The sequence below is a fragment of the Ciconia boyciana genome, chromosome 2, assembly GCF_034638445.1.
Source record: "Ciconia boyciana chromosome 2, ASM3463844v1, whole genome shotgun sequence".
In the NCBI taxonomy this organism is placed as follows: Eukaryota; Metazoa; Chordata; class Aves; order Ciconiiformes; family Ciconiidae; genus Ciconia; species Ciconia boyciana.
The window spans coordinates 68,499,475-68,527,111 of NC_132935.1; the positions used below are offsets into that span (position 1 = coordinate 68,499,475).

Genomic DNA, 27,637 nt, shown 5'->3' on the forward strand with positions numbered 1-27,637 from the left:
GCGGTAAGAGTTGTTTTAAAATACAACAGGAGAAGACATCTGGGCTCACATATACCACGGTAAACATGAATGGATGTCTAAGGAAAAACTACTTCAGTAATTAATTCAGCTTTCACTGTGCAGTCAGACTGCTTGGTGGGGTCTGCCATCATGTAGAGCCCTCCCATCTGGCTCATCCTTTTGGTGTAGACTTCTGCTCTGTTCTCTGGATTTGGCCGCTCTACGTATCTGTAGTGACAGAACCTAAACCTGGTATTTTCATGTAATTTAGAAACCTTCCAGCTGCCTGACAGACTGTTACAGAGGTGAGGATATGTTATAGACCTATAAATATGCAGTACTCTTGTAATAACAACAGAAAACCTATGTCAATTTTTTTTCTCCCATTTGGCAAGGCTCCAAGCATCTGCTGTCTAAGAATATCAACTTTTTGTAGCAAATTGGTATACTGAAGCAGAATAGGTCCAATTTTCTCATTCCATTATTGACTGGAAAAAAAACAGAAAAGTTGCTACCAGGCAACAGAAGATAATGAGAACTATGGGGTCAGATTTATGTTCCTTATAACATGCTGTCCTGGTTTCAGCTGAGATAGTTAATTTTCTTCACAGTCGCAAGTATGGGGCTGTGTTTTGGATTTGTGCTGGAAACAGTGTTGATAACACAGGGATGTTTTCATTACTGCTGAGCAGCGCTTACACAGAGTCATGGCCTCTTCTGCTTCTCACCCCACCCCACCAGCGAGTAGGCTGGGGGTGCACAAGAAGTTGGGAGGGGACACAGCTGGGCCAGCTGACCCCAACTGACCAAAGGGATACCCTATACCATATGGTGTCATGCTCAGCAATAAAACTAGGGGGAAGGAAAAGGAAGTGGGGGGACGTTCGGAGTGACAGCATTTGTCTTCCCAAGTAACCATTACGCGTGATGGAGCCGGGCTTCCCTGGAGATGGCTGAACACCTGCCTGCCCATGGGAAGGAGTGAATTAATTCCTTATTTTGCTTTGCTTGTGTGTGCAGCTTTTGCTTTCCCTATTAAACTGTCTTTATCTCAGCCCACAAGTTTTCTCCCTTTTACCCTTCTGATTCTCTCCCTCATGCCACCTGGGGGGAGTGAGTGAGTGGCTGTGTGGGGCTTAGTTGCCAGCTGGGGTTAAACCACGACACATATGTCTGGTAATAATACAGCCATCACATGAGATTTTATTAAAAAATAACAAAAAAAATCCCTATTCATTTTTTCCTCCTTTAAAGTAAGTGAAAGTTGGGACAGGCAGGGAACAGACCATCCATCTTGCATTTTGAGACATGTTTGTTTGCCGAGTTATCCACACTCACTAGAGAAACTCGTTGTACCAGGTGTTGGGGCTGGAAAGGTCTTGAGCTTCAAGTAAGGACAGGTTTAAAATTCTTTGGGCAGATCTAGCCATAGTCATCATCTGATCACCTGGTCTCTGGTCCTGAGGCAAGTTACCTCTGCTTACTGCTGTCTCCCCACATTTTCCTGTTGCTGGGAAGCAAGAAGGGATCCATGCCTCTCAACTGTGCTAGGAGGTCTGCTCTCCAGCCATCAGCATGGCAGGCAGCAAAGACGTGAGCGGCTCCTGGTGGCACATTGCTCTCTAGGTGTTATAGCAATCTCTTGAGTTCATTGAAGTGATTTGCCAGAAGGCTTCAGCAGTGGACGGAAAACAAATCAAGCTGGAAGCCGGCTACTGGGGCAGAGGAGGAAAAGGGGTAGAAGAACATAAATTATGTGAATTCTCCATGTGGCAGCAGCTAAGTGGTTAAGGACAAAGAGTATCGAACCATAGCTGATTGCTTAAGTCATGCCTTTTGGGGACTGCAGCTGAGGCCAATGATCTAGGTGAACACCAGGCTTCAGAAAGCAGATAGTAACAACAGACATAAGTCTCACTGCTTCTACCAGGGCAGACAAGCAGCAGAGTGACCTACCTGCTGGACTAGCAGTTGCTGCTCCCTGGGGACTCTGACCTTGTGGTAGCAGCAAGATGTCCTGTTAACCCTTCCTTGAGGAAATGATGTGGGAGGCTGTTTGCACCCTCCAGCTGCAAGCTGGGGAGCAAATTGTTAGGAGCTGCCAAATCTGGTAGCCAGACGGAGGCAAGGCTGCTGCAGCTCCGTGTCCCCTGCTGCAGCCAGCAGCAAGGCTGAGCAGGTATGCCTGGCAGGCACACAGGACACGTATACACGTGTCTGGCTGCACAGATCAACACGGACAGAAAACACAATGCTTGCAAAAACACAGACAGCACCAGTGAACTCATTCTGTTTCCCTTTCTGGCTGATCAGGATGAAAGTGCTTTAGCGGAAAATATATATACACACACAGTATGCATCCAGTAGCTGTCCCTGGACACCCAGGTTTCCCCAGCTGCTGGCACCTGGACATATGAACCCCTGAGACCCACAGCCCCCCTCCAGTTGCTGATGCCCAGGCACACAGATGCACGCTATGGGTCTCTCCAGTCACTGGCCTTAGACCTTCAGCCTACTTGGTAGCTGGCCCTTGGATCATCTGGTCTCCAGTTGGCTCAGGCACAGGCACACACATGCAAAGGGATCTCTTAGTCACCCCTTAGATCCCACTGTCTCTCCTGTAGCAGGTTTTGGCTTCCTGGTCCCTCCAGCAGCCAGCTCTCAGACCCTCTGGTCTCTCCGCTATCTGGCCCAGACTTCTGGCTGCTCCAATACCTGGCTGCCAGGACTCTTACGCTGCTCACTGGCTAGTCTAGCTTGATCTTTGCTAGTGATTACACAGCAGTATACACAGCAATATACACACCCATGCAAGCATGCAGGCTTCTCCAGTTGCTGGCATCATAGACACAGGGGTTCTGTGGCTCATGGTCCCCCAATCCAGTTGCTGGCGCGTAGTCCTCCTTACACACACATGTGCACAGAATAGAGTCCTCAGCCAGAAAAGTAGTTAGAAATGGAGTTTAATGAGAAGACAGGATGGGCTGCAGTGATCAGGCACAGGTCATGGCCAGTGTACTGACCAATAACCTGTTTGCACACTATCAGTCACTTTTATCCCCTCTCCTGTCTTTTCTTTCCATGCTTATTCCTCCCAAACCACCTTGATCCCTCACTGTGCCTGCCTCTGGTCCTTCCTCTAAACACCCTGTAGTAAGTCTTGCACAGTCCCCAAATGCTCTTCCCTTGCATCCCAGAAGGCAGTAACCCCTCCACCCCCTCCTCAGTCTGTAAGGTGATCTGGAGAGCCTCTCCCACCAAAACTCATCTCTATGGGTTTCCCACCAGGATGGTGGGCTGAGCATCCTCCTGTGATGGGCTTGGGAGTAGGTCAGGTCAGGGTGCTCCTCTCTGATTTGGATATTGGGGTTTGGCTGCCTGTCATCGCTTGTCTGTGCTCCTTTCTGTTGGTGGAGACAGACCTTTGTTGATCTGGCTGCTGTCCCCTGATGCCCGGGCAGAAGCGATGTCAGGGTACTCTGTTTCCCTCACTGGTTTGTTGGGGATTCCCTGCCTGTCATTGTGGGGCTGATTCTTTAATTGCATAATTTGACAGAAATTACACAAATCCAGGCTCGCTTCTGGCAAATCAGTTGCAAAGCAGAGTTTTGACAGCAAAAATTACATCTAGGTAAGAGAACTTGAAGAACTCTACTTTTGTAGGAAGGCTGCACATCCATTGCTGTCCTTGCAGTTAAGGGGAGGTGAAGCTAATTAAAATTGCTCAGGGTTATTGCCAGCCAAATTACATGGAAGCCCTGTATTCATTATTTCATAAGCTTTGTACTCTAAACTTTACCACATAACCTCACCGTTATAAATCGTAGTACATTGAAAGAGCAGCTAAAAGGGCTTGGGTTTTGCCATATGCTCATTTCTCATTTGTTTAATTCTTGACTCATGGAGCTATTTTTGTTTCACACTCCTAAATTAAAAATGAATTGGCCCAAGGATGTCAATTTGAAGTTAATGATTAAAAAACCAACAACAACAGAGTAAGGAAAATGTAAAAAGGCAGGACAATGAAAGCTATTGACGAAGTCAGCTATAAATCTTGGCATGCTGCATAGTAACAATACAGGAAATCGTAACTACTTGCTGGCACTGTTCACCCCACGTTTCTGCTTTACCAAAATAGCAACAATTTCTAAAAAATGTATGAGCCTAGAGCATCCTGACAAAAATTCCTTACATGCTAAATCAAAATAATATTTATGTAATATTTCTTATCAGCTCATGAATATGGGTTATATTAACTCTGCACAGAGGACCTCAATGTTCTGAATTTGGCAGCAGGGAGGTTTAATTCTGCAGTATAAAATCAATGCGCTTGTACATATGCAACTTGTCAATATGTCCAGACAACAGTTTCTGATGTAAAGCTTTGGTTGGAAAAAAGTGGAAATTTATTCTATATTTCCTTATCATTTGCTGGAAGACTAACTGATTTTCTAAAACTGCTTTTAATATATGCATCCATACATATGTTTTTCCCCTTTTCCAGACTCTGTTTTGTTTTGCAGTAAACCCTCACCCTGCTTTATGGTTTTCCATCTGGGAAACCATATGAAATAACCATGGTTCAATATTGAATCGTCTTCTCCCTCTGCAAGTAATGTTTTCTGCCCGGTGACTGGTTTGACCAGCATAACAACTGAGGGAAGAGGGGTAAGCAAGTGACGGAAAACTCACTGTTACCTTCTTTTTTTGTAGGGTTTTTTTTTGTTTGTTTTTACTGTTTTTGAGATGTTGCTCAGGTTGATCTAAAAACCGAGTGTAAAAATGTTTTTTCCCAAGGAGAAAGAAGGGGGAAAGCATTCTTCTTCCTTCTTCATGTATTCCCTAGTTCTCTTTTTTTTTTTCCCTTTAGTTTCCGGATACTTGCCCATGTTTAGAGTGTTGATTAAAAAATGATCGTAGTAAGGCAACAGTCTGTGCTCTCCCTTATAGACAAGATGAACTCGTTTCAGTAGAGTAAACCTAAGACGAATTTACAGGGGCATAAATACTAGAAATAATGGTGAGTGCTGAGGCAGAAGCAGGAAAGTACTTCTCATTGTTGTCAGCCTTTTTTATGACGATTTCAGGGAGCATTGAATCTTTCAGTTTATGTAACTCTGAGGATATAGACTTGTTTGTACAGAAAATACCTTGCATCTGACATGAGCTGGTGAAGTCCATGTTCTCTCTCTCTCTGGTGTTAATGCTGGGGGATGGGAGAAGAGGAGCAGATGCATGTTTTTTCAGGCAATTGAATGACTTGAGATGAAAAAAGTTTCACTTTTTCTTTGTTGCTTTAGAGCCTATGACATTTTTGGGCTGTTGTGCTTATCTTTCCTGTGCCTTTCTGGGCCCTAAGGTCAACAGCACCAGATTTCCTTTAGAAGAAAGGGTTTGTGGTGAGCTGTTGGTGACCCAAATTCTTCACGAGAAGGAGGAGTTCAGTGGTGGGAGTGGGCTTCCTTCCTCCAGTCCTGACTTGGCTTAGGGGGCTTATCTTTGTATCTTCCTAAACAGCCTGTTTGGCCACTCTGTCTTGTTGGCGAGCGAGCTAGTTAGACAACGATCGCTATGTTTTCTTCGACCTTTACCGTATACAGTTAAACCTTACCATTGCAGAGTCAGCTTTAAGCTAAAGAAAAGAACAAGTTAAGCAGTTGTTCCCAACCTTTTAGTGATTCCGCAGTCAAACCGAGCTCAGAGCTGCCCAAAACACAACCCAGTAAGTCCTGATAGCAGAGTCATCACTCAGTAAATGCAGATAATGTAGCCTGCCACTAGCAATAGCAACACCGTATACATCTTCGACATAGGTTTTGTCCTTGGGATTCGTGCCATTTCACCTGCAAAAGAAGGGCTCAGTCAGTAGTCTAACAGACTATTAGGCAGCCAGCTGTGCTTGGCAGTTGTGAAGAGCAGTTTTGGCCACCAAAGAAACCCAAAGAGATAAAAGTGAATAGTCAGAGAAATGCAGAGGAGACTTCTTAGCGTTTGAAGCCAGAAACTCTCACAAACAGGACTGAAGAAAAACGAGGAGGATGCTAGGTAGGACAAGAAGGAATATTGTAATTTATGGGTAGCCAAATGACTGCCTGACAGGTGCAAAAGTGAGTTAGCAGATTGTGGGATGTTTTTATGCAGAGAGGTCTGTCTTTGGGGAAGTGCAGCTCTGCCCACAGCAATCGCATCGGGAGCAATGCCAAAGTGAAGGTATATGTGACAGAGGACTGTCATCAGCAAAGAGGCATCCATTGTATGCTAAGCCATAAGTGATCTGTATATTAAATATAACAACCACTACAGTGCACAAAAGAGTATGTTGCTTGATGTACCACAAATGTCCAAATAAATCTTTGCCATTTAGGTAAATACGTCCCTGAAAAGCATATGATATGCATATGAAAAGCATATGACTCTACCCTTCTTGTGGGATAATGCCATCTTTCTGTGATATACAAGCTACCGATAGGAAATTTCTCTGTCACAGATGCAGGAACAGACACCTCTTAGACCACCACAGTTTACACGGTGCAGTTTACAATATCGTATGTAAGTGGAGAAATATGCGGGTGTATCCCAAAGAGCAGTTGGCAGTTGTGAGGAGCAGGTTTGGCCACCAAAGAAACCCAAAGAGGTAAAAGTGAATAGTCAGAGAAATGCAGAGGAGACTTCTTAGGGTTTGAAACCAGAAACTCTCACAAACAGGACTGAAGAAAAACTGGGGAGGATGCTAGACAGGGCAAGAAGGAATATTGTAATTTATGGGTAGCCAAATGAATTCATTCCATAGTGAATAAAATTGCTCTGGCCAAGGCTGTCTGTCCATTCAGCATGGGGAGTCTGAGGGTAAAACCAACTTCAACATCTCACCATGCCAGCTATGTCAGGAAAGAAGAGAGCAGTCTCATGTGGTGTAGCAGAGGAATCTCATGATGGGAGTCAAGTGAGGTGGTGGAGTCTGAGGAAAGTACTTTTTAAATAGTAAGCTGGTGACTGGGATTTAAAAAAGCTAAAAGATGACCTAAAGCTTTGGGATGAGGATCACTGATGACTGCTTCATGTAATGAACTTCCTACCCCAGGGAGATGGTGATGCTTTCCAAAGGGCCAGTTCGAGACTGGAATGGACTTTTGGAGGAAAAAATGATCTCCATAAATCTCTTTCCCTTTGTTATGGTGTTAAACACACTTTTGAACTTCCACGATAAACATGAATTTTATCGTGTAAGTAAAAAAAAAAGCAGCCCCTTTCTTCACTCCACCTTAGTTTTTCTTATATAAGTACAAACAGTATACTGTAAACACTGTTCCCCTATAGGGATAGAAAAGGGGAAAAATAAGATGAAGAATCCTTATTTGCATCACTAGCGTAGTGCTAGTAATGTAATGTAATCATAATGAAGGTAATATAACATCTATTTAGAACAGAGTAAAAGAACTGAATATCAGTAAAAGGAAAGCATTATTCCGAAAGATAGAAAAATTTATGAGAAACATCTTTTCATCATTTTGAATATACCCCATTAAATTAATTTGAGCAAGGTTCTCTAAATTCTGATATGTTCATAAATGTTTTTACGCATACCAAGCTGAACTAGATCCTGAAAGAAAGAAAAGTGCCTTCCTAGGCTCTTTCTGTATATGCAGCCAGAACAGCAGAGTATTCATTAAAGCCATAAGCAAAGTGCATACCAGATATTTAATTCTTGAAATTGCATTTGGCTACAAAACTTTCAAAACCATGTGGAGAAGGCCTTTATGTAGAGTGTCTTACTGTAGCTTTAGAGTATGACGAACTAAATTAATTCAAGGAATTTATTATTGCTTGCAGTTTGCTTGTGATGAGGGTTGGGACTGCGTTTTAGTTTTGGAGCGTGGATTTTAATCTATGTTAATATTCACATCAACATGGTAAGTTAATGAGGCCTAAGCTCATTTTATTATCTTTTATCTGATTGAAGCTCTAAGCTTCTACACGCACAGCCTGGGATACGCACTCTGCATGCTGGATGAGGAAAAGCAGTTTATACTCAAGCATTTGTACTGCACAGACGTGAGTGCTCTGTGGTTGGTGTTCTCCATATGGGAAAGTTCATTTTGTTTCTGTCTTGCTTGAAAACAAACAAACAATAAATCAGCAACATGACCATGAAAAAAAAAGGCAGAAAATGAGGGGTATGAAAAAATAATGCAAGCATGCCTGCGAGGCCTGAAACAGAGCTGGGTATGCACTTTTTCTTTGCAGAAGACAATGAGTGGTTGATGATTGCTGACGTACACTGGGAAAAAATAGAGAGCTTATTTAAAAGGAGGCTGTATTAAAATAGGCACTTTTTAATTCTTGAAATGACTTTTGTCACATTTGGGACTCCTGAAGTGAGTGTTTGCTCCTAATGATTTCTCAAGTAAGGACTGACAGCCTTTTCAGAAGGATTTGAACATATCAGGTGTTCCAGCATTGGTAGCCACTGCACAAAGAACAGCGGAAGTGTCACAGAGAGTTAAGCTGGTAAGGAAGCTGAAAAGAAAAAAAAAAAGGAAAAGAAAAGGAGAGATGTGCAAGAGTGCAGCCTTTCTGCACGTTGCATTGCAGGGAAATGTTGTTTGGAGAGGGTCTGTCCGGCTGCCGAATGTCCTGACCACTCTGCCTGCCTGCAAGGGCACGGGGTGCAGTAGCGGAGCCAAGCAGGTGCAGGAGGACGAAGGTTTCACCTTCTTGGTATATTTAAAATGACTCGGCCAGGAGAGTTTGTTAAAGTCTGGAAGCAGAGAGGAGGGTAGTGAGTCTTGCTGCCCTGGGATCAGGTTAGAAAAAAGCGCAAAGAAAACTTCTCTTGAGAGGAATCGATGGACATCTGGTGCGACTTCTCCCATCCCGTGACAAAACAAATAACGTCAGCAGGAGGAGATGCCTTTGGATTCACCAGTTTCAACTGGAGCCACAATCCAATTAAATGAATGTCTTTATATGTCTTTCCACCCTCGTTACAATTTTACTTGTCCCTAATTAGTAGGAGTAATTTTCTATCAAATGGCAGTATGGTAAAGAGCATAATGGGATGGGAGGAGCGGCAGGCTAACACAAAGCAAGAAAAGGTCTATGGAGAATTGACATGTGCTAGTCTGAGTTTCACAGTTAATTCATTCACCTTCAAAAACTTACAAGCCAGTTTTTGTGGAGATGAGGGCAGCTTTAATAAGCAGTGAGCAAACAGGCCCCAGCGGGTAGAGCAGTCAGGTTTGATCCCAGGCTGTGGCAACCTGAATCCGCCGCTCAAGGACAACTGAGAGCTGACTTTGCCCTCTAACTCAATGGTCAATTAAACCTGGGATACATTTACTTGACTTTGTTTTGAAATTATTTTCATTTGTCCCAGTGAAATACCTCTGAAAGTTTTGAACTGTAGAAAGTACTGCTCTTATTTGTTTACACGGATTATGCTGGAACAACTCATGCGTTTTTTCCACTTTGCTGAGCTTCACTCTCATCATAAATTGCTTATTTAAGTACAAATGTCAGTTAATTCATAGGTAAATAAATTCTTGGGTTTTAAAACTAAAACAAAGCAGTAAATATAGAGTATTAGCTGGGGGGGAAGGGAAGAGGCTGAAAGGTCCTCAAAGAATGGAGGTGCATATTAGAGAATACAACAGCAGTGTGGCAGCTTTTCAGCTGTACTTTCAGCTTGAAGTTGGAGAGTATATAATCTCAAAGAGAAATTCTGTGGAGGCCTCTGAAAACAGTGAAATGTGTATACATAGGGAGAATAGTGAAATATGCCCTCTCCCCACATCCTGATTAAGGCAGTCCAGTTAAAAAATGTTTCTCTGTGTGTGTAAAGAACCAGTTTCCGTAAAATTTTCATAAGGATTGGTAATTTGCAAACTTCATGCTCCTGCAGCCCTCCAGCAATAACAAAAACCTGGAAACAGCCTAGGCTATTGAAGTATTGAATTGAATTTTAAACTTTGAGCCTACTAGAAGCTGAGGTCAAAATTTGGAGGAAAGTTGCTCCCATTTTAGTTACTAGCAACACCGAGGCAGTCAGAGATGGCATTGGCTTTGGTTCTGACAATTTTAACAGCTTCATTTGTACAGCTAGCTCTGTGGGATGATGGTGACTATCTTTTGCTAGGGGTGCTTGTATCTGATGCTGACACTGATGTGTCTTCCTCAGAAGCGATTGCAGCTGAGTCCCTTGTTCATTTGCATCTTTATGATGTTCAAGCCATCTTCTCATATGTGTGTGTTCATTGTTTTGATTTTTTTCCCCCCTTTTCTCCCATTAGCTCTGTTACTTTGCTCAAATGGTGTCTTCCAGTGACCTAAGTATGGGCCAAGCCAAACTGAGGAGTATTTCTTCCCAGTGTTGAGAGTCGGGATGAAATGTGACGCTTATGGAATTGTTAACTTAAAGTCTTTAACCTTTGTCTTGTCACCCTCCCTCCGCAGCTCTAGTGCGAAGCTACTGTCCCTGCCCTCCCGTTATTGTCCTTTCCCATGTGCTCTCCCTCCACCCGCCATTCATCTTGGGGAGAGTCAACGTCTTTGGAAATGTGACTGCCTTTAAGATGAGCAACTAAGACTTTGCTTCCTTTTACCTTTCTTGAGAAGAAGCTGTTTTATGCTCAGCAATTTTCTTCTCTGCAGCAGGGCTTTTAGTGGCACCTACATCTGCAGGTGCCCCTCAGAGCATGACGAGCAGGTGGTCCTAGCACTGCTGCCTCACTTGGCTTTATCTCCTGAACTGCCCGAGAGATGACTTTCGTCTCTACTGTTTTGTCTGTGGCTGTCTGCTTCAGAGGCATCAGCTGTTGGGCACAGCTCTAGTAGGAGATAAAGTGAAGGGTTTCTCAGGTTGGAGGAACAGTTTTGTTCTCTGGACTAGCAAGAGCTGTGCTGGTGCAGTGTGGTACAGAGGTGTCCAAAGACATAGGAAGACAAGGTTTCCTGAAGAGAGATGTTCATATGCTGGAGAGGAATGCTTTCTTCTTAGAAGGCTTGTGCTGGTTTGTATCACCAGTTGATAGCCTACTTAATAATATGAACTCCATTCCTCTGTCTGCTGGGAGGGGTGCCTGGTGTCTGGAAGTACTGGAGTACCCTTAGGCAGGACAGAGTAGGAGCCACTTGGGATAACAGTGCAGCAGAGCACTTACTCTATGAGTACAAAGCCATGCGTGTATTTCCTGCCCGCTCTTTTCCACAGTCTCTCATTTCTGCTTCATGCTCCTTTTTCCTTAGGCCTGGACAAAGGGGATGTTCAGCTGCGCAGGCTCAGGGTTTTGCACTGTGTGGCAGAGCGGGCCAGGGTCAAGGAGAATTACTGAGTCAGGGATGGCTTGTGTGCCTGTGTCCTTAGAATGGGTTTTGGTTTTAGGTGCTTGACAAATTCCCAGAACAGGAGGTAGCAACATGGATGAGAGACACGGCAGAGACATGGATGTCTCTGCCTTGGCCTTCATGGTGTTTTCCAGGCCATTAATGCTGGGCTGCTTGCGCTCGCTCAGTGTCCCGCCAGTGCTCTCTGCAACACACACACTATTTTCCAGTCAAACTGACTTGCCAGAATGGATGATTTCACGTCTGTGGGGCGGTTTGCTACCAGCGGCAGCTCCCCTGCTCAAGCAGGCATCCCATGCTGCTGCCTGCAGTAGTCGCTAGGTGGGTGATGTGGTCCCTGAAGTGGTTACAGCTTTAGGTTGTAAATTTAGTTGATACTTTTGTTGGCTTAAGTTGTACCCAGCGCGTGTGAGTACAGGGCTCCTGCTGCATAACCTCTTGTCAGGAGATAAAAATCCTCAGTTCTAGGCAAAACCTGTGTTTGCTGACAGATGAAGATGTCTGTCCTTCCTCCTAAAGCTCAAGGTCATCTGAGCTCCTTTCTGCTATGCTTCTGCTAGTGAGCCAGCCCAGAGGGTGCTTGCTGCTGGTACCTACAGCTGGCACTCCCACCTCCTGCTCCTGTCCTCAGATCTATTTGACCTCTACTGAATTTAGCCTCTAAAGTTCAGTAATTTGTTTAAATGCTTGTGTGATGCTTGGCTCTGACGGCATCAGTAACAGCCACTTTCTTGGGGGTGGTGAAGGACATGCTCAGTGGCTGGAGATGCCTCTCCCTCCCTTCTCCTCCTGCCTGCCCTTCACCCTTTCCCTTCATTTGGCCCACTTCAGCATCTCATCACCAGGGGAAGGTGTTTAAACCAGCTGCAGTTTGCAAAGCTGGTGGCTCAAAATGTCTGTAGGTTAAGAGACATCTGTGGCAACACTGATGTGATGGTAATGCCACCCAGGGTTGCCCTTGCCAGCAGCCCAACATGGGCTCCGGCTGTCTTCTCCCCACCTCTTCCAATGTAGCCCTAGATCCTCTGTTGCTCCTCTGCAATGTTGTTTAGTGAGTTGTGATAAGCGCAGTAGTGCACTGGCAGAATCCTGATCGGCTCAAGAGGCAGAGTGCTCTTGAAAATGCACTCGTGAATAATATTCATGCATATTAAAGTAATGGCCATAAGTACTATTCACCATCTCAAGAGATGGAAAAGGCAGTCAGTAACTGAGAAATGAACTCAGATAAAAATCATGATGGTTAAACCACTGTAATAAACCTGTCAGTCTTCTCAGGCAGCAAGAAGAAAATCCCTATTAAACAAGTGAGCAACAGGGAGAGTCAGTTCACTGAACAGGCAGACTGGCCCGTCCTTTGGGCTATGGTATGAGAGCACAGTAAAGCCCTGCTGATATCCATAGGGTGCTGTGGAAGTGCTGGGACAGGTCTTGCTGGGCTGGCTTCCAGTAGCTAAGCAAGCCTGAGCAGAAAGGGACAGAAACGCTAATCCAGTCTTGGGGAGAACAGGCACATCATATGGGGATTTGTAATGAACAAACAAGTTCTGAAAAGGCCAGAAAAGATTTGATTATAAACCTTTTAGAAAAGTGTTATATCTTTTAAAAGAAAGAGAAAACTGAAAAAGTGCCTCTCTTGCTCTTCCTTTACCATCCTCAATTTTGTTAATGATTTGAAAGAAGTGTTGCAACATTAGTAATCTTCCATGAATCCAATAGCAATTTTATGATTTTATAGGAAGAGTTTTTGCGGTGACTGTGGAAACTCAGCAGTTCGAGTAAACTTGCTCCCCTGACATCTACCTCTTATTTTTTTCTTGACCTCTTAAAGCAATGTTTTACTTTGTTCTGTTTTCCTATTATTCTCGAGCAACTCTTAAGTTGTTCACATCCTCCCACAATTTCTGGTTGAATATAGGTTTCACAATAAAGTTGTTCTAGACTTCTTTTTTTTCTTTCTTGAATGAGCTTTGATGTATCTGTTTGAGTTTCTCCTGCCATCTGGTATTCTGCATTGAGACCCACGTTCCATGCTGTTCACTCCTCACTGGTATTTTCTCTTCTGCATGTGTTCGGTGGGACTCCTAAGTTGCATCAGAAATCTACAGAAAACACATTTGTGGTGGCTCTGAATTCCCTCCTCCTGGGCTTTATGTTGTTTTGTGCTGGTTTGAGGATGCTCCTGTTGAAAAGCAAACAACTAAAAATGCTCTTTCCTTTAGCTGGCTTGTTGCACTACATTCCCACCCTCCTCTTGTTCCGCCATGCAGAGGAACCTAGTTTAGGACACAAAACCCACCACATGCATGAAACTGGATGGAGAAGTTTAGTGTTTGCCTTCATGAAACAATCAGTGATTATTCTCAGAAACATCTCATTTGCTGAAGCAGAGATTTTACTATAGAGCTAGAAGATTGGCTCAATTTCAATAATTTATGTGAAATAGTAAAATCTTTCTTTTTCTCCTGAATCCACACTCACTGTGGTGCAAGAGAGAATAGTGCATGTATTAAGTGTGGTTTGGATATAAATGTTCAGCATATGGTTGATTATTTTCCCATTTGAAAAAGGGCTTAGACTTCACTCATGAGTACTGCAGTAATTGTCTTTCAGGGCAGAAGCTCATCTATCTATATTCTGTAGATGTGAACCCTTCAACTACTAGGATGTGTATTTTGACTTTTTATTACAATGTGGTGTTGTAATAGGATTCCTCCTTCTCCAGGGAGGCTTTTGTATATACGTATGTTTATACATATATACACACACGCACACACAAATTAAAAATGATTTTGCTATGGAGGAAGAAGGCACTGAGTCAAAAAAGCTAGGTTTTATATATTTTATTCATAAAAACAGATTTGCAACAATTTATTAAAAATTGATCTCATGCAGTATAAGGTTATACAAGAAATTCTTCATTTACATTTTATTCTGGCAGTTCCAGTCTAGTTTAAAGCATTTGTGCACTAACATCATTGGAAAATGCCATTGGGGCACAGCCTCTTCATAAATTTACAGTACATTTTTGCTGCAGTATAAAAGAACAGAAACATTAAATAGCTATATTCACTTGGTTGGTCTTGTTATCTGCAGTAAAGTAAAAAAAAAATGTTATGGGAGAAACTACAGTATCATTGAGACAAAGAATGTACTGCATGGTTTAAACCTAATAAACGTCACACAGTCAGTATTCACAAAGTTACAGACACACACACACACTCACCTCCAATGGTCCGATACTTCTGAATTTTTTTTCCTGCTAAGTTGGAATAATATTTCTACAGAGATCTTTGTGTATACATTATATACAATATTGTAATTTTCTCTTTTTAAAAATTAACATTCCTTTTAAAATAAACCAGGCCCTGATGATATTAATAAAGCAAGAGAATACTGTCAACACACATTGAGTGACAACGTCAGTGTTTAGTGCTTAAACAGAGTAATGAGTTCTATTTTATCTGTGTTTATACTTACATGGTTTTGTTCTAAAAGCTACAGATATTTCCATAACCTCTCTTACTGTATGTGCCAAGTGAAATATTTTGTGATGCTCCTGATTGTAAGATTCAGATACATATTCATGTTGGTTTTGGCCACTATGAGGTGTGTTTTATTTTTAATGGAGATTTATGCTAGCTTGTCAAAGCTGCGGTTAAGTCCCTCAGCTAATGAATCTCTTCAGCTGTGCTTCAGTCATTGCTGATTTGTAACCCTTTGTAGAAACGTCATTCCAAAGGTTTGGTCTGAGGTGCACAGGCGTTGGTCAAAGAAAACTGAGAGCCCAGTGGGTGCTTCATGTGTTTCCCCCCCCTCTACTCTTCACAAACAGCCCTGGCAGTGAGATGCCACATTTCCAGTCCCTTGGAAAAAGAAGCTGCATGTGTGTCTCAGCTGTGCCTGAGGCTTTGGCTCCAGAGCTGGTCCAGACAGTATGCCACTATCGTTCCTCCTAATTACTTCGGTCCAGGGGATGGAGCTAAAGTATAAAAACTGTTGGTTTTTTCACAGTCCTTTTAGGATTCAGATAAAATATTCTATTGGTAAATTTGATTTGTCCTCTCTATTATCCGCTACAACTGTCCCACAGGCAGGTACAAAGCAAACGGTGTATATTCACATCTATGTGCTCTGCAGGCTTTGCCTGCAGCAGCAAAGTGCTGTGCCCTAACCCCTCCCCCCAAGTCCACTAAATTAATTTTACTGTAATTATGTGTGACATAATTCAAACAAACTATGAAAAACAATCCATCCTGTGACATTAAGACTTTACTACTCATCCGTCCTCAGCTTCTTGAGCTATCAGCACTAGGACTTTTCCAGACAGTTTAGTACCTTATGGTTGGTGGTGTTTATTCTGAAATAGGTGCAGAAACTTTGCTAAAATGAAGCTGCAGATGGTCAGCAGTCACTACCATCATCCCTGGAGAAGGGTGAAGTGCTCCGCTTCCAACCAGCAGCTCTCCAGCTGGTGACAACTCGGAGCTGGAGCTTCAGCCTCTGCTTGGGTTTCACGTACAGCTGCAAGTTAGAGGTGACCCTGCTCACAGCACTGCAGAGTCTCAATGACACCCGAGGAATCATTTCTCACAATCCTCCTTTCCTATTGAACATCATCCCTGAAGTGAAAACAAGCAAGACTAACCAGTGCAGAATGTTTCCAGCAATTTAACACAACTCTTGTAAAAATGAGTGTATCTATTTCAATAAATATGGTATAGCTCAACCATTGTATTCTCCTTACATGGATACAGTATAGAATTGCATGTTCTCAGCAGCCACATAAAGCTCAGTGACATTTGAGTTTTTTTTCCTAGTGTCTTTTTTGCAAGATCCATATTTCCCAGCCTCCTTGTTGCTAGTAGAAATTTGGGAAGAAACGTTTTTCAGTGACTTCTATGTGAAGAAATAAAAACTCCATGAATAAGGCTACAGATCAAACTCCTTGTGTCCTTCTCCTTTGCCTTCCCACATGAGTTACACGGGCACTCCTGTGATGACGGCCTCAGCAGTAGTTCCTCTGTGGTAAGAGCCAATGTTATATGTTTGTAGCAGAGTTCTAGGTCAGATGTTTAGTCCAGTCATTGAGTACTTAAAAGCAGTTCAGGAAGCACTGATCTCCCTTTCCTACAGCCCCGAAACCATTACTCGGAAGGAGGGTGGCACGTGTCTGTGCCGAGGACTGGCACTGGGGCTTACGCATGGGCTGGCACAGCTAGCATCAACTCCTCCTATGGATGGCAAGTAGGCATGATGAAGTATGGGCAGCTGCAAAGACAGCCGACGCTGTATGCTGCGAGAGAGACAGAGAGAGAGGAGCGTTAGCCAAGAGGAAAATGTAATACGCTACGTGCTTGATATGTTTGCAGGTTGCGGCAAGGATATTTTCTGTGCCTGCTGCCGTGGTAGAGGGGGTTAATGCCAAGAGCATTACACTCGCTGCTGTTGAGCTATGCCACTGCGGTGTTACTTCCCCTTGGGGAATTTTTCTGACAGGCTAGACATGACAAAGGAATCTAAGAGTGTGTTCTCAGCATCCCACAACCTTCTGAAACTCCCAGGCACTTTCAGAGTAATTGTTAGACTGCTGATATCAGAAAAAGTTAAGTGTGCAGTGAGGGCATATGGCTTAGCAGCCCCCCGCCCCTTGCAAAGTGATCTATTGCATGCAGAGCCCCAGCTAACTGCATAGACATGCACGAGGTCACAGGCTGAGTTTTAAGGCATGCATCACTTAGCACAAGGATGTTAGAATTAAGGATGGCATTTTTGCAACTCCAGCTAAGGCAAACACAGGTGCATGGAGGGAGGGAGGGAATTCAGACCTCTTTGCAGTTTAGGTCTGTGCTTTTGAGGTGCTGAATGCTGTCAAGTTCCCACAGTCAGTGCCGTGGGACTGAGGAGGTGGCACTAAAAGCAGCCTAACCTACCACCTACACCAAAATTCAGTACTTAGGAACCCAACATCCTGTATCCAATTTTCCAAGCAGGTTGACATCATCATAACTGGTAGGGCTTTGTTTTGGTTCGTTCATTTGTTTTTTGAAAGGGACACTAAACTGTTCTCAAAGATAGCCCAACTAAACCCTCTCCATGGAGAATGCTGCCATGGGACATAGGCTCTGCTACCCCCATGCTGTGGATATACTGGCACCTTATATAAAATCAAAATCCAGTTGAGGTTTTCAATGATTATGATGTTATCATACCAGGATTGCTTCTGCATTTGGAGACATTCACTCTTGAAACAGAGGGACTTTTTAAAGAGAAGACAGGTGTCAAAGTGACAGAGTTGAACCGAAGACCGGCTTTTTGATTCCAGAAGAAAAAATGCCCATATAAAGCATTGTATCAGTACAATAGAGTTTTAAATTTATATTTCCCTGTTATCTGATATAATGACTGTGTATAGACAGGCCTTTATAAGAAGTGTATGTTTGAAAGCTTGCCTTTGGACGGCCTTTCTGATTCAAACAACATTTCATTTCTTTTTTGCTTTGTATTAAGAAGTGGAGACAGCTACCAAGGCATCCATTGCACTGCTTGGGAACCAAGCAGTATAGCTTTCAAATTCAAACAGAAAGAAATGTAATGCTGCTTCTCTTTACTTTCTTCACTACAAACTAAGTTTATACAGAGATGTGGTGGAAATAGTTGTAGTCTGCCTAGCCAGGAAACTCTTTCTCATTCCCCACCCCCCCAACTCCCTTTAAAAGTTTGATGCAATATTAATCCACAGTGTTGATCATTGTAGTGCTGGCAATGCATTCCTGGGACTAAACAAAATCCATTCATTGTTATTTTGCTACTGTGCCTCACTCTTTCTGGTGCTATCAATGAAATCATGCCTCGTTCCCAAGGAGTGTAGAGGTGGCATGGCTCACTGCCTCCATGCGCTGAATCCTTATGAGCCTGATGCTGCGGATTGTCATTCTGTCTCTCGTTGCAGGGTCAAACACAGAATTGCCCGTGCTTATTTTCCCACCAGTGGAAATGCTTACTTTGTTCAACTGTTACAGACTTCTCATTAAAGAGCTTTTTGAAGCTATTCCAAGAGAATCCAGTTGCATAATCAAGTGAATGGGATTTTTTTTCACCCATTTAAGTGTTAGCCATACCATGGACAAAGCATGTTTATTTGGCTATGCCAACGGTGGCTGCAGTGGGTGGCAAATTTTGCTTTAACTGTACTTAAAGTTTACTTTCATTTGAAAACTTGGTTCCTGGAATTGGGGCGGAGGACTGTAGCCTGGAGACTCACTCACAATGAAGAGTTTAGGCAAAACTCTTAGGGGAAAAACAAAACAAAACAAAAAAAGTAACAAAATCCAAACAAAACTGCTATTTACTCCTTAAGCAAAAGTAAATCTTGTACCATGCCTCACTCTTTGTAGGTTTTTTTTCCTCCAATATCAGTGGTTTTTCCTTTCCCCTACCCCTGCCACATTTTGCCAATGCTTTTGGGGCAACCTCCAGTATCAATACAGGCTGGGGGATGAAGGGATGGAGAGCAGCCCTGCCAAGAAGGACTCAGGGGTACTGGTGGATGAAAAGCTGGACATGAGCTGGCAGTGTGTCCTCACAGCCCAGAAAGCCAACCGTACCCTGGGCTGCATCAAAAGAAGCGTGGCCAGCAGCTCGAGGGAGGTGATTCTGCCCCTCTACTCTGCTCTGGTGAGACCCCACCTGCAGTACTGCGTCCAGCTCTGCGGCCCTCAGCACAAGTAGGACATGGAGCTGTTGGAGCGGGTCCAGAGGAGGGCCACAAAAATGGTCAGCCTTTCCTATGAGGAAAGGCTGAGAGTTGGGGTTGTTCAGCCTGGAGAAGAGAAAGCTCCAGGGGGACCTTATAGCAGCCTTCCAGTACTTAAAGGGGGCTTATAAGAAAGATGGGGACAAACTTTTTAGCAGGGCCTGTAATGATAGGACAAAGGGTAACAGTTTTAAACTAAAAGAGGGTAGAATTAGACTTGGTATAAGGAAGACATTTTTTATGATGAGGGTGGTGAAACACTGGCACAGGTTGCCCAGAGAGGTGGTAGATGCCCCGTCCCTGGAAACACTGAAGGTCAGGTTGGACAGGGCTCTGGGCAACCTGATCTAGTTGAAGATGTCCCTGCTTATTGCAGGGTGATTGGACTAGCTGACCTTTAAAGGTCCCTTCTAACCCAAAGCATTCTACGATTCTGTGATACTATGAATTTGTTTCGAGTTGTCCATACAATATAGTTATGTCAAAGCATATATATGGTCAAGTATGTTGGGGAGGGAATGGTTAGTACTAGTGGTTTTAGACTCATAGAATCAGAGAAAACCACTGAAGGAGATGGAAAGGAAAGGTGGTGCCACACACAGAGCAGCCACTCCTCAGGGTAGTATGTTAGAATAGGGCATATATCCTCAGCTCTGTATAACAATGCCATTTACTAGGGATAAATAAAATCAAGTAAAAGCTTGACTTCCAATGTCAGTGCACATAGGAACACAATGCAATGCACATGGGAATGCACAATGCTACAAAGGGAGCAGAGGCATTTGAAAAATATTTTGGTTCTGCTATAGAAAACCACTGATGAGATCCATTGATAAGTGGGGGGGATTCAAACAACTGCTGCTACAGTCAAACATCTGAAGATCTGCAGGAGTGTGTAAACTCTGTCTAAGCATTCAGGGATCATTTCAGTCGATTCTTCAGCCCATTAATGTTGATTTTTAGCAACTGCTGGGAGGCTGGAGAAGTTCTAAAAGACTACAATAAAACCAAATGTTGTACTATCAAGTAAACTAACCATTCTAAATCCACCTTATTTTCATGACAGATTTGAGTAGGGTCATAGATACACTAATATGAACCACTGTCAGTGAAGAAACAGAGTAACATGTTCATGCCGAGGCATATGGCTGTAATGCAATAATCCAGTCATAACCAACTTTTTTGATGTGAATTCTTGGTTACTAAAATTGACATAACTGGCTCCAGCAGGGTATTTGACTATCTTTTAAACGCTGCTAATAGCAGAGCTTTAGCTCAAAAAAAATCAAGGTGGTTTCTATTATAAAGGTTACACAGCGATTAGCTGCTTTGAAGGTTACAAAAATGACAACATCTAGGAAATAGTCTATCAAAATGGCAGGTTTTAGTGGGGTCCTGCAGAAATCTATTACTCAGAGAAACCTTTACTCAGAGATCTGGAAGACTGTTACATATTGTTGCTGTTAGAATGAGAACAGTATAAATTTTAATGGTGCCAAAAACTAATTCACCGAATGTAGGTCACTGATGAGATGGGACAACGTGCAGGAATGAAGGTGCACAGAAGAATGTCTTTAAGGGTCACGGAAGATATTCCGTTGAATGTATTTGTGTAGCTATCGTGCAGATAAGCTGACTGATGAGATCTTTAGATAAGTAAGTAGGACTGCCCAGCAGGAAAGAGTTGACTTTGCGTGAGAGACATCCCGGCCTACTGGGAAATTAACTATTATATCTATTCTAAACTGGTTCAGACTGCTCTCTGGACCTGAGATGAACTGGCATGGTGCAGCTTCCATCCATGCAGCTAAGCTCCCCCCAAACAGGGTTTCCAAATACCGGATTGTGCCTGAGTATTAGCCGGGAGAGCACATGTTGAAACAACTGTGCTAGGGAGTATGCTAATAAGCACCACGGAAAATCAAAGTGCAGGGCTTGAGCCTGTGCACCAGCACTGCTTTGCCTACTATAGGAAGCGTTAATTTACACTGTGTAGCCAGTGTGAACAGGAGAGAAAGGAGCCTGCACCCACTTTTTGCTGCTTGTGTCTGATGGTCTGACTGGGTATGGCAAATTTTACATGGTGCTATGGGTAACCTACTGGGTCCTGCCCAGCAGGAAAGGGACTAAGAGACAAAGGGAACTGTGAATCATCTATATTCATGCTCTAAGGCTGCTTTACAGTCATACAGACTGCATTTTCCTTAGGTGCAGAGTTCTAAATATGAGCCAAGCACAAAACAAGTGTTTTTCACAATCTGATTGAGATGATATAAACATCACCCCATCAACAAATGTGAAACAACTTCCTGCACTACTGAGCCTGCAGTGCATGCGTACTGCTGTGCCTTCACTTTGGACACAACTGTAGAATAAGAGATCACACCTGCAGTTAGTCAAATGTAGCTTTAGTGGTAAGAAAGAATGAAAAAAAAATCCCCAATCAAACTCTTTTCTGCACTCTACAAGAACTTTCATACTGGAAGATGTCAGCTCTCCTGAGTGCTGTCAGTAACAGGAAGCTGGGATGCTTCTTTTTGCTATAGCCATTAAAGAATTAACATTTCTGCAGGCAAATTATTATCTTAATGTCCTCATTTCATAGGTTTGTGGCAAAGAGGAAACTCTTTCAGACTAACATCCTTGAGATTTGTGTTCTTGAATAAGAAAGAGGTTCAGCAGACTGTGTGACTACCTCTCTATCAGATGCCCTATGTATGCAGTGAAATGAGAAAGAGAAGGCACAAACTACAGCTTGTCTTTAACTCTTTTTTAATTTTTGACAAAAATGATGTATTTAATAACCATGGAAGGCCAGAAGTGCTGCCAGACAAGTTGGAAAAAAAGCCCATGTGTGCAAAAGGATATTCTTAAAGAGCACAAAGTTTGGAACGAGGCAATGTCTTGTCAAAGAGAGGGAATCACAAAACCCTAGTCCTGAAGACAGCTACACTTCTCTCTGGCAGGTCCACTGTGCCTGGGTGGTGTGGCTCTGGTACCCAAACTGCCAACACATCCTCAAGGGAGACATTGACCTTTGGACCTGGCACAGTCACAGCTGTGCAAGTGCTGAATGACACTGTTTTGATTTAGCAGGACTATATTAATTGCTTTCCATAAATGTCAGTGACTGTTCAGATTTGTACTGTCCTGCTCTTTAAGACCTTTAGGAAATCTCAGTCTTCTTATCAGTTACCACTAGCCTAGAGGAGGTTCTGTCATCACCAAATGTTTTTCTTCTTTTTCTGTATTAAATTTGTATCGGGACAACTGGATTATCTGAGTGTCTGTGTTTTTCTTAGCATCTCTCTTAATGTAAGGGGGCCACGTGTGGATGAGGCTGCATTCACACTACTTTATTTCTGACAAATGGTGCTGGAAAAAAGACAGACCTCTAATAGCTATGCATTAAAGCACTCTGCTGACCCCATAAAGTCACGAGAGCTTTCTCAGCAAGAGCCCTGCTTTTGTCAAATAACCAGATATTTCAGCTACTGGGGGCTTTTTTTGGTGCATACGTGTGCGTGCGTGTGTGTGTGTGGATTAGCTCCTGTGCAGGTTTGGGTTGGGGTTTTTTTTGAGTGCAAGGACAGTGTTAGACATCCACGTGTTTTCCTGCACCAGGTAGTACAAGGCAGTAACTGCTATCTGAAATCAGGTTTGCTGTTGCTGATGTAACATGTGACTCAGTCTAGTAATTTGTTTAATTTATTCTGTTTTTAAATAAGCTTTTAAGTTGCCTGTGTACAAAACAGGAGTCTGACAGCTATTAGCTCAGATCCCGATGATGAAGTGGTGCCCGTGTAACTAGGCTGCCGTGGGGAAACGGCTGATCCAGGGACAAACGAGCACGGTGCTTCCCTGAGCTCTGGCCCACGGCAGGCCCTGCTGAGCTGGTAGAGGGTAGTACCTGAGTTTATTGTATAGGTTCCTGGAGAGAAAAGCTGATACCATGAGGCTCTCTCCCCTCCATGAATCTAGCAAGTGCTTTGCGCCTTGCTCTCCGTGTAGCCGCAGCATTGTTTCTAAGGGAAACTACTTGGTGCAGGCTTTCCTATGCCAAAACTCAGGTCCAGCTGCTATGGCAACGTTGAAAAGCCCTTAGAGTGTTTTTATTTCTCTGCTAGCTTAAGATCGAAAGAGAACAAAATGGATCTGTACACCATGAACCCCTCTGGCTGGTGTATGGAAGGACTTGGATTTTTGACAGTAGTCATAACACGTGTGTGCACATATGTACATCCTCTTCTCTCCTTAATATACATTGGTGGATGTGCACAGCTTGTCCTGTAACTCTCTACAGAAACTTTGGACATCATGTTATGGCTGTTTCTGGCAAGAGAAAAGAAGTGTGTTAGTTTGCCTTTGGGGCTTCTTAGGATCTAGTGCCCCTGATACCCTCTAAATTTGGTGGGGATGGTGAGCTGGCGGCAGGGAGGCAGCACAGGACAACGTTGCTGCCCACTGGTGCTTCAGGAGGTGCCATTCACATCTTCTGTTGCTGATGGTCCAGGCTCTTTCTCTAGCTGGGACTGGCTGAAAGGGTTTACAGTGAAGGTCTTCCCATAAAAATGCATTAAAGAGAAATATGGGTTTTGATGAAGTGTAATAATTTAAATTAATATCTTATCAACAAGGCAGCTGGTGTGGCTAAAACAGCAGACAGCGTGCGCGCCCAAGAACATGCATACCCGAGAGAGCAAGGGGTGCTTCTTTCTGTGCCAGTATGTAATGGTGTGTACTTACTGTTCTGGAGAGTTGATGTCTTCTATAGGATCTTTGCTTGTTCTGGAAGGGTCTGATGAGCCCCATTGTGCTGGTGGATTTTGATCAAGGTGATTTTTCAAAATGGCTTTCTCACCATCTGGATGGACAACACATTCAATGTTACTTTACTGTGACCAAGTGACCATTTTTAAACTGTTTCATTTTAAAATTTCCCAGATGTTCATAATGCCACAAAGTAAACTCTTTCCGCCTATATTCCAATACAGTCTCAGGTTTCCCTGTAAATCTCTGGTACTCTTATGCTTTCGATGATGTACTCCTTCATAGGAACTACCATGAAGAAACAGAAAAGGGACAAAACCGCTTTTGTCCTTCCTTTGCTTCCCCCCACCTTTAAAAAAACCCCCCACAAACCAAAGCTTGTTGCCCACCTCTGTGTAGCCCTATCATGCTCTCTCATCTAGTCTTAGGCTGTGTAAAAAATTAATGTAACTGCACCATCATATTATCTTGCACTCAAAAATTGTTACCTTTTCATCTGAAAAAAACCTCTAATTCAAGTCTTTTCCTAGAGAAACTATAATCTCATTGATGTATAAAACCTTGGTACTCTTGCAATCACATAAGCGATTAAGTGCCGTCATTTAACTATCTGCTATCATTCAGCACGGGAATATGATTCATATCAGTTGCACTGGCCCATAGGCTGTCTGCAAGAAGGACAGCTAATGATTTCATTAAGCTTTCTCCTGCCTTTCTCTTTTCTGCAGAGTAGTAACATAGAAGGTCATAATTTTCCCCATAGGTAGCTTCACTTGATTCCCCTGGGAGTCCCGGGAGTCCCTGGCTAGCTGTGCTGAAGCCTGTGGCATTGGTTCCCCTGAGAAACGTGGACGAACAGCCATTTTAAGAAGACTGTCTTTGCCGGGGATCCTTTCTGTTCCTGCTTGCTTTTTCAAAGTCTCCTGCTGTGTTAAGCCAAATAAAGTCACATGGAAAACATCTGAGTAATGAGGACAGTGCACAGTTTTCATAAATAATTACAGAGCAGCTCCAAATCCATCACTGGCAGTTGTTTGCCACATACACAGAGAAACAGTGATTGCTGCAGGCATTAAGGCAGCATGGAAGAGGACTCGAAGGTAAATTCCTGAAAAGGACACTGGAGGATTTGAATGTAAAAATGGGTATGAGGGGGGAAAAGCAGGAAAACAGTGAAGAGAAAATGAAAATAGCATGAAAAACCCAGTGTGTATTGAAGGCTTAAGCTGCTTTTCTGTTCTACTAATGCTCAGCAGCCCCAAATAATGCTCAGGTCCCAGCGTGCTAGGAATACATATGTTATCGATGAGCACTGGTGGGACAAAACAAGCAGCAGAAATAAAGAGTGAGGAAAGAAGCTGGAAGCAGAAACAGGAATGTTTTGAGGGCAAACTCCAATATGTATAATTGCCCTTCCAGCATGGTCATCCCTGGCATTATTTTGTAGCATTCACTTTCTGCTGTGAAAAATCTAACAAGGAACTTGGAAAGAAGTGAATAGGTGAGGATGCAAAAATGTGCAGACAAGGGGATCGCGACAGCTCAGAAGAACAGGACAGAAGATTTTTCACTTATGTTGCATGGAAGACAAGGGTCTGGGTGAGAAAGGAGGCGACCAGAACACATGAAGCTGCTTCTGTTGGGGCAAGAAAGTGTCAGTAAAAGAGAGCTAAGGAGTTCAGCTGTAGCAAGAAGAGTGCTTAAAAGGAAGATATGACAGGATTCGATGATGGTTTACATGTGAAGGGAGGACAGCAAAGAGTCAAATCTGACAGTGGCTAAGATAAGTAATGAAGTCTATCATCTCAGGGCAGCCTGAAGTTTGCTGGTGTGGCATTTGCTGTCACAAGAGTTCAGTTTTTATTTTCCATATATCGCATTTCTATGTATATTGAGCTTGACATTTGCATAAAACCCTTGTGATGTCTATAAACAGACACGTAGAAAAGAACACTTTTTACTTCCATGATTAAAACCAACATTCAATCCTGAGCTGATCTAAGCTGACAATGAAAACTGCTGACTTTATGATATAGACCAGAGTTAAAATTTGAGTAATCCTTGTAATTAGGGATGGAAAAGGTCTATTATTTAACTATTTTAGGGTTCCAACTCCTTTGGCCAATATAAGCAATTTAACCTTTTACAAAGCTACTGAAGATACAATTCTTCATCAAAATGATTGGAATATGCAACTGTTGGGCTTTGGGAGTATGTGATTTCATATATTAATCTGTGTTGTATGCCCCTAAAGGGGTTTCTTATGCTTTCAGTTGTGCTGTGAGAGAAAATGAGAGAGAGAGAGAGAGAAGGAGGTGGTCCCTGTCAAAAAGGTGGGGGATTTCATTTAAAGTAGAGCAGAAATCATATATTCTCTGCCTACTCACCCCTCAACACCAACTGCCCATATATCACTGTGTGTTATTCTTAATCGACCCTTTTCCACCACTCTTGCAGATGACTCTCCCTTAATACACTGCATAAATTTCTGTATACAAGGTTACCATATACAAGTTTTAATGTATGTGTATAAAATACAGACAAAATCCACATAAAACTGCTAAAATACTGAGATTTTTTTCCTTTTCCTTTGCTTCTTTCAAAATACAAAAAAGTTGAGTAATTGTAATTTGTTCAGCTTTTTGGGAGAGAAGTTGTTAGACTTTTATTCTGCAGCTATGGAAACTAGAATATCTTTCTTTTTTCTTTTTTTTTTTTTTCATTTACCTTTCATTTAAATAATGAAGAGCAAGATTCTCACTTAGTCATATGCTTCCAGGAGCTGGAGCTTAAAGAAAAAACACTCTTACCATATGCAAAAGTTTAAAAACTTAAGGATGGAGGAAACTGATTTTATATATGTGAACAACTGAAAGAAAATATATTAAGGGTAACGGTAAACATTTGAGTTCCCAGTTTCCCCTGGAAAGTGCTTTTAGTACTGCTTTTAGTACTCCCCCATCTTCCTCTGTCCATTAAGTATGCCACTTGAAGAGTGCCCTTCATTCTCAGAGTACTGTCTGCCACTGCAGATGCTAGTGAATAAGTTGCACTGGGATGATCTAACTACCTTCAAAATTGAATTTACATTAGCCAGAAGCACTTTCTAAGTAATTTTCACCTTCGTAGACCTCAAACTGGAACTCAGAAGTCTGGATAAGTGATGCCCGAGCACTTTCCCTTCAGAAAACCGTTGGGAAAAAAGATCTATTTTTAATGGAAAAAGTAGATCTCAAGGGCCTCGCGCAGCACGCACTGATGGGTTCATTAGAAAACAAAACCCGCTGCCAGTTGTTGGTGAGAGCCAGAAGGCTTTAGCTCAGGACCTTTGCCTACCTGCAGCAGAGAAACGGCTTCCAATTACAAAGCTCTGAGCTGCAGGAGCACACCCAATGCTGGCTGCGGAGAGGCTCAGCGAGGAGGTCGCTGCTCCCAGCTGCTCGCCTCTCCCTCTGCCAGGGTGACACTCGCTTCAGACCTGCCGTACGTATCATCACTCTGCAACGTGGTGCTGTCAAAATTACCTGGGCTGGCTTAAACACGCCGTGCATTTTAACGACTCCAGTTCAGCTGCAGGCAGAAAACACCAGGTGACTGCCACTGCTGCAATTTCTGACAAGCTTTTAGAAACTGTGCTTCTTGAACTAGAAGCTTGGGTTTTTGTCATTTGTACGCTGCAGCTTTATTGAACATCTTCATCATTACGCTTTAGTGGCAATATTCCTCCGATGGCTTACAACTAGATGGCAGAACAGCTCTTCACCCCAC

At 43.0% G+C, this 27,637-nt stretch overlaps 1 protein-coding gene across 1 annotated transcript in view; it reads right to left on the minus strand.

The window, feature by feature from the left end:
- Nucleotides 1-16,473: 16,473 nt before the first annotated feature.
- GABBR2 (gamma-aminobutyric acid type B receptor subunit 2) overlaps nt 16,474-27,637 on the minus strand; it is a 491,815-nt gene continuing 480,651 nt past the window's right edge. The window contains exons 18-19 of the mRNA XM_072851328.1: nt 23,846-23,963; nt 16,474-16,639 (exon numbers count right to left, since the gene is read on the minus strand). Coding sequence (XP_072707429.1) covers nt 16,474-16,639; nt 23,846-23,963 — 284 coding nt within the window. The remainder of the gene's footprint in view (nt 16,640-23,845; nt 23,964-27,637) is intronic.